Consider the following 14,798-nt stretch of genomic DNA (forward strand, 5'->3'; position numbering starts at 1 on the left):
AATGTGACCGTGTTTATAACACACCCTTTTACCTTAATACCCTTTCAACAACTATTGTAGTTAATATTTAACCACTCGTATGCTCGTGCTAAGACAACTGGATTTGTGATAACGCTTCAAGAAAGTAAACCGGAAAGTCACTCAGACCTCATTAAAAGTCCAAACAAACTTCTTTTCAGTTTTCCACACTATTCCAAATCTATTGCGATGCACTTGAATGTTGAGATTTGGGATGTACCAATACTGCATGTCAAGTCTCAAACATGCGGATACGCCGTCACCCAAATTTATTTTACTAGCCTGTCATATAGTTTGTTAGTCAGTGAATGGGTCCTCAAAAAGAATCCACAAGGGCTTGCTTCAAGCTGTTTACATGACACTCACAGTTAAAGTTTACAGTAAAATTAACGCGAAAAAAAATAATTTACATGGTGATTCAAGCAACTGCATGGCTTTGTCTTACAAGTCCTCTAGCTCAATGCTAACATAATGCTATTGATGCGCTTGTAAAAAAATAGATGTTGTAGGGAAAGTCTTTAACTAATGAATATTTAGTAATATAATTATACTCACTGCTATATATTCTTTTTACTCGGTGAAATCTGAGTTGTATTACCGCCGGCGTTCTTTGTGTCTTCACGTTAAATCTGTGTTTTATCTGCATGTATGCAGAACACTGCCCCCTGAGGCAGCACGTGGCAAGTAGAATAGAATAATTCCGTATAACAAATGTTTTATTTGAGTAACATTTATTGCATGTTCATTGAAAGTTTGTGTTTTTGCACAATATTTGATCGATCAATAGGCCGGCCGATATTACACTTATTAACACGTAACAACACAAGACGGCATATTTTTGCATTTCTTTTTTTTTTTCCTGTGTGTTAAAGTTAAACAAAGAGTAAAAGGTCAAATGATCTGCCTTTAATTAATATTGTTACTGTTGTGAGCGTTAAGTGACTCAAAAAGCAGTTTTTTGCTCAATATATATTTTCTAAACTAATCGGAAATTAATCGATTATCCGCATTTTATTCTGCCAAATATCGGATTCATGTCCGCTTTAAAAAAAAATCCATGTTGGTTGAGCCCTAATTAAAATAAAACACTTCATGATCAAAATTGCAAAACCTCATGGCATTATCAAGTATCATGTTTAGGAATCCCTGAACTAATCGAGTTTAATGTTTCAACCAGGCACACCCTGGCGTGAGACTTTCCGCCGATTCCACGGCAAGTGTGGCCACCTCTGCTTTTTTTGATCCGCCAGGCGCCACGGCGAGCCCGACACGAGGCCCGAGTGGGAGGACCTGAAAAACCAGCTGCCTCATTATGACTCTGTCCCGGCACACCAGGTAAGAAATCTCCTCCTCTTGCTCACTTACTCACAGTGAGAGAGAGAGAGAGTGGCATCCCGCTTGTTTTTAAACCCTATTGTCCTGTGTGAGACGAAGGAGGTGGTGGGGGGAGTTGCCGACGTTGGATAGGACTTCACTCCTCTCTCGTGGACTATGCCCCCCTCTGTCCAGTGAGAGAGAGAGGGAGGGGGGTTGGTGAGGTGGCGAGACGTGTGCTCCTCATCCTTCCACCAGGAGAAAGCTCGGACTGATATCACAGAAGAGCGTTGGTGGTAAGTTCCATACACTTTTCTGATTTTTGGGACTTCTGGGGACCGGGTGGTTCGGTAACTGATGCTTGGAAGTTATTGTCAGACTATTGGAAGAAGGCAGTGAAGCCTTGAGATACGAGTGACTTAGCTTATGAGTTTTTCAAAATACAGGCCACTTTTTTTGCTATGTCTTTTTGGCGCTACTTGAGTTAATAGCACTGTATGGTGGCGGTAAGCTTAAATTAACTCGCTTAATAAGAAACGGAAGTTTGTTGAATAGTGACAAATTCTAAAAAAAAAAAAAAAGTGGTTTCAAGCTGTTTAATGCCCAGTGTACGTTTACTGTTAAACTAAACATAAAAGTAGGGGAATACCTCATTGTGTATTTAAAACAAGCACCTAGCACGTTGTCCAATGGCAACTGTTTGTGCAACTGAGATTTGTATACAAACAGTGCAGCAACACATTAAGACATTCATTATTAACGGTATTCAGTCATATATTATTTATCCTCAGTGAGGCGCTGAAATGTCTTGTACAGCTATCTTTCTATTGTATGCTGCCCCCAGGTGACGGAGGTGAGCGGCAAAATGTGACACATTTTAAAAAAAATATATTTTTAGCTCAATTTGATAATGTCATGAGTGTTATTTAAAGTACTGTATTGTAGAGTGCAATTTCCTCATTAAAAAAGAAAACACGTTTTTTTTTGGGCGGAGGTCACTGGAACAAATTCTTCCCATTTGAATCAATTTCAATAGGGAAAGATTATTTGAGATTTGAAGTATTTTGAGTTATAAATCCGGTCGTGGAATGAATTGAACTCTCAAGGCCCCACGATAAATGAAAATCGGAGTTAAAATTTTGTTACTACTACAACAATCACTACTAACAAATTGGTTTTGTATCAAACTTTTCAATTTATACATCGACACAAAAAAAACGTTTACAACTTCTGCTTTATTGAGGTTCATCCACTCTCACAGATTTAATATTTTAAATTTAAATTATTTTTTTAGTGTTCACGACCAACTCCGAATTTAAATTGAATTCTATTTTATTCACACCGCACCAAATCCCAACAGAGGTCATCTCAGGTTACTTTACAAACGGAGCAGGTAAGTATAATGAATTAGCAAAACAAGAATGTCAAAGTAGCCCTGGCATCTTTTGATTTTTCTACATGCAAAGTTTAGACAGCTCTGTTTGCTGTAGCAGGATTATGTTTCATATTCCCACCACAATCCTGGCTGCTATCATTTTATCAGTGTGGCTTTGCTTCGCATTCCATGACATGCCAACACAGTATACACTTTCACTTATGTAACTTCAAAAAGTGTTTCTTAGTTGTCTGCAAAAGTTTGAAAATAGAAAATGCCACCCTCCATGCTAAGGACGTACGTGTGCGGTGGTGCAGAATTGGCATTGTGTCATATTTGAATGCTCCAAAAATCCCTCAACTGTTTTGTATGAAATAACAGAAAGATCTTTCGGTACGATATTTGCAATAATACAAATAATTAAATAATTAACGGTGTCTTCATTTTACTGCTTGTGAGTGTCTTCTATATTAAAGGTGAATGATTAGCTGGAATCGAGACGATAAAGTCTTCGCATGATCCGGTTTGTTAGAATAGATTGTGTCAGCCGAGTGAAGCTGGCTTAAAAAGCAGAAGATGGCGACACGATAAGTGTGAGCAAACTTTGTAGGCTCATGTTTGCCTTTTAAAACCGACGGATGAGCCAGGCTGGTCAAAGATGGGGTTAATTTTTTCATTTATTTATTTTTTTTAATTCTGCCTGCTTTTCTGCTTCGTCTCACTAGTGGGTCAGATTATGTGTATATAAAATACCATGTAAATTCCAAATATTTAGAAAATAACTAAATTATAATAAAAAAACTACAAATATATATACATATATATATATATATATATATATATGTGTATAGTAAAAATTAAAAAAAAAAGAACAAGGCAATCGTAAAAAAAATCGTAAAAATTTTATTTATTTTTTGTTACTTAAAGGGAACGTTTAGGCAACATTTTGACATTGACAAGTGTCACTAAGTGTAAAGAGAAATTGCCTTACAAATAAGAAAACGAAAATACAATAAAATTACTCAACATTTGACAGAAAAATAATGAAAACGTTAGCTTATTTGGTCATGCCGGGCATTAGCTTCACATGCTTGCTACATGCTAATTACGTTAGCATCTACTTGTTAACAGTCATTTTCATATTTATTTGATTTCATTCATTTAATTGTATTGTTCATGTTGTGCTGCAGAACATTAAGTTCCTGTTCTATTTTTCTATTTTGGCTCGACTGTTTCTGATGGACTGTAAGTGCGTAGGATTTTTTGGGGGTGAAAAATAGCACATTGTCATTAGAAGGAAGCTGATATTCTGAAGAGGGTGTTGCTAGAAAATCTATTTTGCTAGTCATTGATGTTCTAAAAATGAATTACCCTAACCTTAAAATATGACAGCACGCTATTGTGTTCTTGGAAACATGCAACAATTTCAGTGCAGCATGTCAGTCATATTTGTGGAAAGTGTGATGTAATGCTCGGGACTCCACTTATTTTGTCGTTGGTGTTTGTGAGCTCATCTGGAAATTGAACTTCAAATGTGTATTAAAGGGGAAATTTCAATAAATTCGAATTTTCATAGAAAAGTTAATTTACTCAGAAGCTCAAGTCAAAGAGTGAACATATTTCTTGAGACGGTCAATTGTCACAAAAATTATTTTTTTTAAATTGAAGTACAGTATTTTACTAATTTGTTTTATATGAGCTTTGCTTTTTGAACTGATCTTCTGAATTAAATTGTAGTTTTTCCTCAATGTACTTGTATGTTCTCTTTGAATCACTTTCACGTGATTCATTGTGCCACAGCGGTCTTCAAACGTACACCTCAATTTAGTTCCTGTTCTGCATGGATGACAGACCATTAAACTTGTTGTTTACTGAAGGTGAAAGGGCATCACATGATGATTTGTGGAACTCTGCGGAGATTGTCACACGCCGAACAGGAAGCGCCGACCGATGGCCTGATTTGCTAACGTTCCCCTTTGCTTGATGTATGCAAATACATCATCCTGACATATCCCGTCCACTGACGCACGTTTACGCAGATGGTATCGTGAATATACGTCACGATGACACAGCTGCTGATGATGTAGCACAAGGGTCTCTCCTTGACACCAAAGTTTAGTTTTTATTAAAAAAAATTCATTTTTTTTGCCGTGTTACGTGTGCTTTTTTTTTTTTTTTTTTTATCGCTTATGAGCAACCATTGCTGAGGCTCATGACAGCTTTCGGCAAAATATAATTCTGAGGTGACACAAAGTGAAAGGAAACGATATCTTGTCACACAGTCCTAGTTATGTCTTTTTCAAAACCTGCCATGAAGAGAAAGGTTAGTGATGAGAACAGACAATTTCAAGATAAATGGGAGACAGATTTTTTTTTTCTTTTTTTTTTTGATAACGAGGGCCAGACTGACATATCTTGAATGCACAGAGAAAGTTGCCTGCTAAAGGATATCATTACGCAACTAGACATGCTGACGAGCAGGTACCAGGGAGATGAGAGAGTCAACTGGGTCACCTATCCTGTTCATGTTCCAAAGAACCGTTAACATCCTGAACTCTTATTAACAAAGATCGAGAAGTTGAAGAATTAGTTGTTTATGAATAATTTAACACCTTTTTTTGCGACCAAGACACCCTATCTCAAGCGGCTTCCACATAAATTGAATTTGAGACCCCTGATGTAGAATGAAGGGAGCGATGGAAACTATTTGATATATTTTAATTTTTGGAGTGGACAAAATACAGTCATCGGCCTTTCAATTGTTACACCGACACGTGATTATTATTCTCATCTCAAGACTGGACTAAGAAAATTAACAATGTAACAAGAGTTGAAAATAACAGATGCATTGTAAAGCTGATAAACAGTAAACCAGCAAATGTATGAATTTGTATTTTTGAAATCAAGCTTGAAAACCAGCCTGGACCAAAACATTTGAACCGGAGCGATATTAATGACAGGATGTCCGGCCATCAAGCAGCCACTTATCAGAAGCTGTCGCCTTTGCAAATAGTCCACGTGATGTGATATGTTGCCGCTAATGGGTGCAGTTCATAATAGGTCAACATTGCCATGTGATGTTTGATGTCTAGCAGGAGTGCAAAACTATATGTCACGGCAATGCATAAATAATTCTTCTCAGTCTGTGGACTGAGCATATGACAAAATATGACGGAAATACATCTCGATTATCCGGCGGGTAGCAGGACCGGACTGGCCTATTGATCAAAAAATTCTGTATAAATTGATGCCAATTATAGATGCATTAAAAAAAAAAACAATGTTTTCTTTAATACATGAAACATGGGTGTAATTTTTTTTTTTAAATATTGGAAAAAAAAAAAAGGCTCCAAAGATAGGTGAATCCATGAGTCTTTAACTATTGACTGATTTTCCTCCATGAGTCATCATTTCCTCTTTTGTTGCGCATGTGAAAAGAAGACACGGAACTCCCATTATGACGTGTGTGCCGTTCTACTTGTCAGTGTAATAACACGAGAGTTTATTGTCTCTTAATAAATGTTTTTTTTTGTGACATATGAGTGCGCGTGTGTTCACGTACTGTCACAGAAACGTCTTTCGCAGATGATTTAGTGGAAAGTTGTGAAAAGAAAAAAATGGGACTAGGGGTTAAAGTATGTTATTTCACAAGATTTACCGGTAAAAATAAACTTCAACTAAAACAAAGATATGTCCTGTACGTTTCCCCTACCTAATTTTTCCTTTTAATATCCTGATACGTTCATAGCATAATTTAAATTTAGTTGATCAAATTGAGAGAAAAAAAATGATGATACAATCTGCAAAAAATTATTGCTCCGTACAATATTTGTTCAAACGACTTCCAAATACCAATTTTAATTAGTGATTGTTTTATTAGTGAATAATTAATTTCCGTTTTTAAAAATAGGTGAGTCCCAATTTGCTGTTGTTTTAATATGATTTTTTTTTCTAAAATCTTTTAAAGAAATGTGTTGTTCAAATTGAAATGATTGTACAAATACTGCTGTGTAATCTGATTGCCAATATATTTTTTAAAGAATAATAGGAAAAGGAGAGGCTAAAATCTTTTAGACAAGCCATTTATAAGATAATCAAAGTGTAGACAAAGACAAAACTTTGTGACAGTGACATATTAATCACAGAAAAGATGTGATAATCAATTGTGACAATTGAGCTAACAGTTTTTACTCAGAGGGAAATAAATCAGTAAGGCGGAATTTCTTAAAGGGGAAGTCATGTCAAAAAATAGCTTTCAACTAATATGTTTTATGCGGCCCCACGACACCATATTCTGTTAAAGATTGCGTTTGTGAAATAATATTGAGCAGAAAAATATCCGTTTCATTCTGATACTTGTCGACTAAAAGGGTGAGCTTGCGACCATCACAGACGGCTCACCTGGTTTCTGGGTTTGGCCATGTGATGTTTGCAAGACTTCCCCTTAAACTGCGGTTTGGCGAAGAGCCCTGTGACGAATTATTCAACTCCAATTTGCCTTTCATAATTGTTTGTATGTTTCTAAAAATATCACGTCTTTTGTTTTCTCAAATATTGGCAGTTGTTACAGTTACATAAACACCTAAGTCAAATACATAGTTGCAGATGATGTCATTGCATCGCTCAACATAGCCCTTCACACATTTGTGGACATTTCTAATTAGATACTCATTCATAGTGTTTAAAAGCAAAGTTTTTGTTGCTTATGCAGGTTCATGTTGAAGATGCAAACTTCAACCGCTTCACCTGAAAGCAACACCACATCACCTTCCAGCGTCACCAAATCCAAAGAACAAATCCTCATCCAGAGTGAGAGCCTTCCCATGATGCGTTTTCGATCGACCCACATCATGCCGCTAAAATCACATTTTGTTGTTTTTCCTCCCAGGTTCCGGCGCTATGATTGCTGTCATCGTCGTCGGTATAATTGTCATACTCACTATTCTTCTCGTCATCTTAAAGACGTACAACAAGTAAGGCTGCATTCCTTTTCAATGGTGCATAGCAACTATAAGGAATAAACACACACACACAGACGGAGGGAAGATAAGCCCGGGAAGGCTGGCAGCCGCTTTTAAACAAAGACTGAGACACTTTATCACTTTTGATTTCTGATGAGGTCCCAGGTGTGTCACATGCAAATACTGCACATACAACCAGGTCAGCATGTTCCCTGTGAATCTTTTTCTACTCAAATGACGTCAGCTCCAAGTAGGAAAATGAAACAATTGGCAATAATCATAATACAAGGACAGTTTAGACCAGGCGCGGGCAAGCTACGGCCCGGGGGCCACATGCGGCCCGTTAAATGTTTTAATCCGGCCCGCCGAACTTGAAAAAAATTCTATGAATAAACCTTGTTAATGTTTTTTTTCTAGATGCTGTGGTTTTTCAAAGACATATATTGTTGTAATGCTTTTGTTCATTTTCATTTCAAATTAAATGAATTTTTTTTTTCCCCGATGAGGTGAGGTTACCAAAACTCTCCATCCATCTGCTCCAGGTCCCCTCTGTCAAATTTTAGAACCCATTGTGGCCCGCCAATCAAAAAGTTTGCCCACCCTGGGTTTAGACCTACTCAGAGTAGGTGAAAATCACATCCTTTAAAAACTTTTAAACGGATCAAAACACTTATTGATGCACTGTATTGTGTTCCTTAGCACAGTGCTTCTCAACCGGGAGGGGGGGGGGGGGCGCGTGTGATCCTGGTAACATGCTTTTTTTCCCGCCGTAGTGCAATCAAGTATAATTGCACATCCACTCCAGTAGTTGGCAGTGGTGCTCTCATTGCCCATTAAAAGCGCAGCGAGTATTAACTACAATGTAGGTTTGTTTTGCACCGAAAATGCTATTATTTATAGGTGCAGCGGAGAGTGGTTGGTGGGATGGGGGCGCGAATTGTTTTCTTTTTGCTAGCGGGAGCGTAACAGAAAATAATCGAGAAGCACTGCCTTAGCACCTGTTGTTAGACTCACTCACACAGTTCTCCAAAGAAGTTGGCTTGTTTCAAGCTGTTTGTTATTCCTTGTTGAAGTTTCCTGTGAAACAGAGATAGAGTTCACAATTGTATATTTAGACGACAAATGTTCAACCAAACTATATGATTATCTCCGGAGTTGCTTAAAAGTTTCTAATTGCAGCTACGTTGATGGTAGTTAGGTTAGCCTCTTTACGTTTAGCATTTTGCACTGTGCGTTAGCATTAAGCTAACAGACTTCCGTACAGCAATGTTATGTTGATTTCAACAAGTACAAATTGTCAAATTCTCTTTTTTTTTCCATATTTAGTTCACATTTAGTTTTAAGTAAACTTAAACTGAGAATGGCAATTAAGCAGCTTAAAGCAAGCGTTTTGCCTCTCGTAATGCTACCATAGCTCGCCCTCGTAGCTATAATTTTTGCTCGTAACTCAAGAGAAAAAAAAAATCAAGCAATAGTTCATATTGCGGGTCACTCGAAACCAGGGTTTTAACCGTTTTTAATTTTTCATTATAGTTAGTTTGAATTTTGTTTTGTTTTTCTTTTCAGATAGCTTTAATTAGTTCTTAATGCAGGTGTTTTCATTTGTATTTTTTTCAAAAATGCTTTGTTTCCGTTAGGTTTTCTTTTACGAGTTTTAGTATTGGATTTAGTTTTAGTTTATTTTTTATTTTTATTTTTTTTTTTTACATATGGTGCATTTTATCTTCTGTACAGCAAAAAAAAAAAGGGAAAAAAAGCCTGAAAGCTCATGTATGATATTAATTGACAACGAACACAAAGGACATTATCACTGTAGTAATAGTTTGAATAATTTTCAAAAACGTAAGATGTCGTTTTTGTTTGTTTTCATATGTTTGAAAAGCATTTTAATTTTCATGTTATTTCCTTAATATAAAGTTTTTTTCAATTTTAGTTTGAGTAATTCCGTTAGTTTTCATTAACTATAATAACCTTGCTCGACACTCGTACGTTGGGGTACCGCTGTTTAAAGAAAATGCATATTTTGACTCCATGTGGATATGTTGTCCTTAATTTCCGTTTTCTGGGATCAGGCGGACCCACGCATCCCGGCTCTTGGGCTCCAGCGAGGGATTCAAACCTCGTAAGAAGACGTCCCAGCCTGCGGTTCCGACCATGCCGATGGCTACCATCGGCGTCACCTCCGTGTCGGCCAACGTCCCCTATTCGAACCCCGTCTCATCACAGTGGCCAAGAGCAAACATGAACTCTGTTGACCGCATAGACGAGTTCAGCACGGCCAGCGGATCCACGGCGGTTACCATCCATGACACGTCTGGAAACACGTAGCAATAGATTGACGCGCCTGCCTTTATAGACTGAATCCTGTAGAAATATGACTCGTTGTTATGGTTAATCTTAGATGAAATGTGAACAAAAAGACACCACAAAAGGGCTTCAGGAAGGATGTGATGTGAGCCTGCTTTTTGTCGAAACAGTCAGTGTTTTAACTACCAGTTCTTGGTTAGTCTTAACTGTGTACAATTATTCAATACAGTAACGTATCGCATGAGACACACAACCACTATGAAATGAAAAAAAAGATAACTCATTCCTGAGCACCAGTGTGACACATTCTTTCTACATTTGTCCTCCACTTTTATTTCTTGCCAGTGTCTGCCTTTCCCCACATATTTTTTTATTATTTGTAAAACGTACTGATGCCAAACCAATTTTGCACTTTACTTTTCATTGTTGTCCATAATGGTAGTGCTTATCTTAAGATAGCATTGCAATTGAATAAAACTGGATGTTCTGGTATTCAGTGGCAATTATAAAATGCTTCTCCACTAGATGGCAGAATGTATCAAATGTTTAAATGACGGGACGCATTTGTTTAGTCACCACGTCTTGTTCAATCTCGGTGACACATCACAGCTAAATGAATAGCATACTTGATAATGAAAGACGAAATTAGAAATAAGGAAATGTAATTGCCACTTTGGTGTATGTATGCTGTACAAGTGCTCATTTGAAAATGTGAACACTGAAAGATTTATCTATATAGCGTTGCATATTGATTCCTTTCTGGTGAGAGAATCGTTCACATAATTGATGTCCTCACATACATGAATATAGTATCATTAATGACAAATAGTAACATTGTTGGAGTTAATTTGAACAAATACGTCATTTCAGAAGTGTTAATTAAATAGTTCGCAAATAAAAATATTTTAGATGCATTTTGGGGCAATGTAATATAATCCAATCTTTATTTAAGACCAATTGTTTGTTGAGGTGGTTCTGAATTGATCCAGGTCGGATGTGAAAACAACAAACAAACGGAAACGCAAACGAGTCGTTCAGGCTATCGTTAAAAAAACGGATATTGCGCCTCCTGTTTGCCAACAATGCTGAGGAGACCCTCCTCGATAGGGGAACATTCAAGAAGGACAATGTAAAGCAGCTAAATACACCTAGTAAATTGAGGACTTGAAGGCTATAATCTGCTCCTGGCGAATTCAATACGTCTTCTTGGAAAAAAAAAACCAATAGCCCCGGATTTCGTTTTCACGTGCATCAAACACTTCTTTGCTTGTTTATACATTTAGCGAACACTTCAATAGCGGTCTTGAACGCAACTCGTCAGCAGTTTGTTATGATGGTGACGCTAGGTAAGTAGCCAACTCCAGTCTTTCGAGTGGTCTCAGCCCTTTTATAACCCGAATTGTACGTTTGTATTATTTCATCTTAAACTTTATGCAATAACAAAATTAATAATATTCTACTTGGCTTCATAAAATAAATTCCATGGAGCTATCTGACAGCTAGCATCGTAGCCCTCGTGTTAAGGAAGTTAGCCAACTACACCGGAACTCATCACTTTTATGTCTCGAGTGGCCGAGTATAACATGAATAAGTGATAAGAGTTTATAAACATTTGCGTATTTTAGCGACCCAAGTGTGTTTTGCACAATAGGAGAAGTGCTGAGTCTCCTCCTGGTGTCCGTGTTGTGGGGCTGCACGAACCCATTCCTGAAGAAAGGCACGGAAGGTATCGAACATGTGTCCAAGTCCGGCAAAGTGGCTCAGTTTCTTGCTGAGCTCAAGTTTCTCTTCCTTAATATCAAGGTAAACACAGCACGTTTCGCTTCATTTCTGTTTTAAAAAATGATGTCAGCATAAAATGGATGCGCTTGCTCCTCTGTCCATCCTCAGTACCTCATCCCGTTTGTCCTGAACCAAAGTGGCTCCTTGGTGTACTATTACACACTTTCCACCACAGGTGAGATATTATACTGTGCATCCCAGGTGGCAAACTCAAAGGTTTGGGAACAGATCCGGCCAGTCACATCATTTTATGTGGCCCCCAAAAGCAAATTATGGGCATCAACCTCATGTTTGCTATACCAAAATTGAAAATTGTTTTCACTTTAAAATAATGTTGAGATATTGCCAGCATTTTTTGTTACCGAATTAACTTTTGGAATACATGTAAAAATATTTGAATGAACGGTCAGTGCCCTCTGATTTTAAAAGTCGTTATTCCACAGTTTGCTATGTATATCCAACCATATCGGCCCACTGAAGGAAACCTGAACGACGTTGCCCGTGACAAAAATGTGTTTTACTGTAGATTTAGTTACCTGAAGCAACAACATGTAAACAGAAGTATTCCTGTTCGCCTCAAATGTTTATATGGCCATTTATTCAGAATTTTTGCATTTTCTAAAGTCAACTATTTTTGTAAAAATAACACAAGGTTACAAAGGTCTCATAGTTTTTAGATAAAAGGTTGTGTATTTTTAAGATTGCAGTCTAAATTGTAAAATTTTAGGAGAAAAGGGTTTCATTTTCTTGTGGAAAAAAAGCACATTTTTATGATGCATAATTTGTAATCGAATGAGAAGAAATTCATTTTATATTGAGAAAAAACTCTCATTTCTCAGTGAAAAAAAATAGTAATTTCCAGAAAAATTGTGCATATTTTTACGATGTATCAATTGGTAATTCAATGACAATAAAGTTGTTTTTATTATTATTATTATTATTATTATTATTATTATATCAGATAAACTGAAAAAATAATTTCAAGATAATTCATAATGTTATGAGAAATAAGTCAAAATATTTTGAGAATTTTTTCTAAGCTATTCATGTTTGAGGAAAAATTCACATATATTGACATAAATTGGAATTTTACGTGAATAACGTTAAGGTTAACAATAGAGCTGTTTATTTTCAAGAAAATCTCACAAATTCAAAGTCAAATTAAATATTTTTTGGTTAAAATAATTTTTTTCTTTTTTGCAAAAAAGTTATATATTTTCTCAATGATAAGTTGCATATTTTCGAGATAAGTTGTAACTGTGAATTTTGGTCATGTTTTTTTAAAAAGTAATATGTTTTTTAGATCAAACTCATTATTTATGAGAAAAAAAGTTGAATATTTGAAGCCGTATTTTTTTGATAGCTTTATTTAAGTTTGTGAAAAAAGTTGCTCATGATGAGTCATGATTTTGTGTGAATGATGGACAATGTAATTAATTATTAAACATTTTAAATCAGTCAATTCATATTTTATTCATGTATTCAATTGTCGATATTTCATTTTGGCTAAAACAACCCTTCATTATCTTTTTTGGGGGTCTTTTAATAATTGTCATTAATTTCCGTCTTCCGCCTTTCTCATGCAGACTTATCATTGGCTGTCCCCGTCTCCAACTCTCTCACCTTCCTGTGGACTCTGCTCACTGGCAAGTTGCTGGGCGAACACTTTGGAGGCAAACGTGAGTCCGGTTCCATCGTGATGCATTAGTTTGCTTTTCCACAAGAAAAAAAAAAAGCCAACTTCATCAGCCTTGTTCAAACGGTTTCTTTAGTTTTGGAACCTTTATCTATCCGTGTCTTTTCAGAGGCCGTTGCCGGAATGGTCCTCACTATGGTTGGGGTCACTTTGTGTATCGTAAGCTCCATGGATGACGTCGGTACACGGGCTCAGTCCTGATGACCTTCCAGTGTGCAAGAACGCACTTGGAAGAGCATCTTTGCTGAACATGCTTGTTATTATATTGCGCTGCCATGACTTCTGAGTCTAATTTGTCCCTCAACTCAAAACATTCATATCTCAAATCATCTTGCCTCTAAATCAGGGGTGGGCAAACTTTTTGATTGGTGGGCCTCAATGGGTTCTAAAATTTGACAGAGGGAGCAGATGGATGGAGTGTTTTGGTAACCTCACCTCATCTGAGAAAATAACCCCAAAACATTTAATTTGAAATGAAAGTGAACAAAAGCATTACAACAAAATATATGTCTTTGACGCACCTCATTATTTAGAAAATAAAACATTTGATTTATTCATTTAATTTTTTTCAAGTTCGGCGGGCCGGATTAAAACGTTTAACGGGCCGCATGTGGCCCCCGGGCCGTAGTTTGCGCACGCTTGCTCAAAATGAATAGAAATGCCATTGAGGCTTTGCAGGCCACCATAAAATGGCAACGCATTTTTTCATCTGTTTTTAAGGAGGAAATTAACAATTTACAGTTTTGCAATAGCACTCAAAGATTCACTCATTGTGAGCACGTCCCAGCGCCATTGAAAATAAAACTTTAATTAATTTAATTATTATTTTAATAATATTTTGTGTTATAGCGATGAGTGTGCCCACGAACGGATTAATTGCATTTCCATTCATTTCAATGGGAAACATTACCTTGATTTATAAACATGTCAGGTTACAAACGGAACCAATTTCATTCTTAACTTAAGGTTCCAAGTTTAAAAAAAAAAAAGCGCAATTGCCCTTTTGGTCCTCAACTTTCCACTGATCCAATATCGGTCAAAAGGAGGTCACTGCTATTCATTCCGACCATCAAGGTTGTTTTCATTCAGGCGACACGCTCGACGGGAACCATATTTTGGAGCCTAAGCAAACAAGTGAAGATGTGTCCAGTGAGTTACGCTGAGTGTGTGAGGGGCGCGGGTGAGTTCACGCAGGGTTCACTCCCACAACTTGACTAGATTTATGGAGCGCCGATAGAAACGTTCACTTTGGCACACTAAAAAGACATTGTGAAAGTCGTCTGCTTACAGGCCTTTCGAGGACATGTCCAAATGAGTGCGTGGGAATTGTTTATATAAATGTTTT

At 36.9% G+C, this 14,798-nt stretch overlaps 2 protein-coding genes across 2 annotated transcripts; both read left to right on the forward strand.

Annotated features, from left to right (window-relative positions):
* The first annotated feature begins 848 nt into the window (after nucleotides 1–848).
* On the forward strand, nucleotides 849–10,467 carry ncmap (non-compact myelin associated protein). The gene is made up of 4 exons (XM_088306315.1): nucleotides 849–1,628; nucleotides 7,419–7,516; nucleotides 7,596–7,680; nucleotides 9,741–10,467. The coding sequence occupies exons 2-4, from the start codon at nucleotides 7,423–7,425 to the stop codon at nucleotides 9,994–9,996; spliced, it is 435 nt and encodes a 144-aa protein (XP_088162441.1). The 5' UTR covers nucleotides 849–1,628; nucleotides 7,419–7,422; the 3' UTR covers nucleotides 9,997–10,467.
* A 604-nt stretch (nucleotides 10,468–11,071) lies between these two features.
* Nucleotides 11,072–13,747, forward strand: tmem234 (transmembrane protein 234). Its single transcript, XM_088314866.1, has 5 exons — nucleotides 11,072–11,321; nucleotides 11,627–11,778; nucleotides 11,866–11,932; nucleotides 13,344–13,436; nucleotides 13,563–13,747. Exons 1-5 carry the CDS (start codon nucleotides 11,306–11,308, stop codon nucleotides 13,652–13,654), a joined length of 420 nt encoding a protein of 139 aa, XP_088170992.1. The 5' UTR covers nucleotides 11,072–11,305; the 3' UTR covers nucleotides 13,655–13,747.
* Nucleotides 13,748–14,798: the final 1,051 nt, after the last annotated feature.

Source organism: Idiotropiscis lumnitzeri, chromosome 1 (assembly GCF_059441095.1).
Source record: "Idiotropiscis lumnitzeri isolate Australia: NSW breed Sydney's pygmy pipehorse chromosome 1, RoL_Ilum_1.0, whole genome shotgun sequence".
Lineage (NCBI taxonomy): Eukaryota > Metazoa > Chordata > Actinopteri > Syngnathiformes > Syngnathidae > Idiotropiscis > Idiotropiscis lumnitzeri.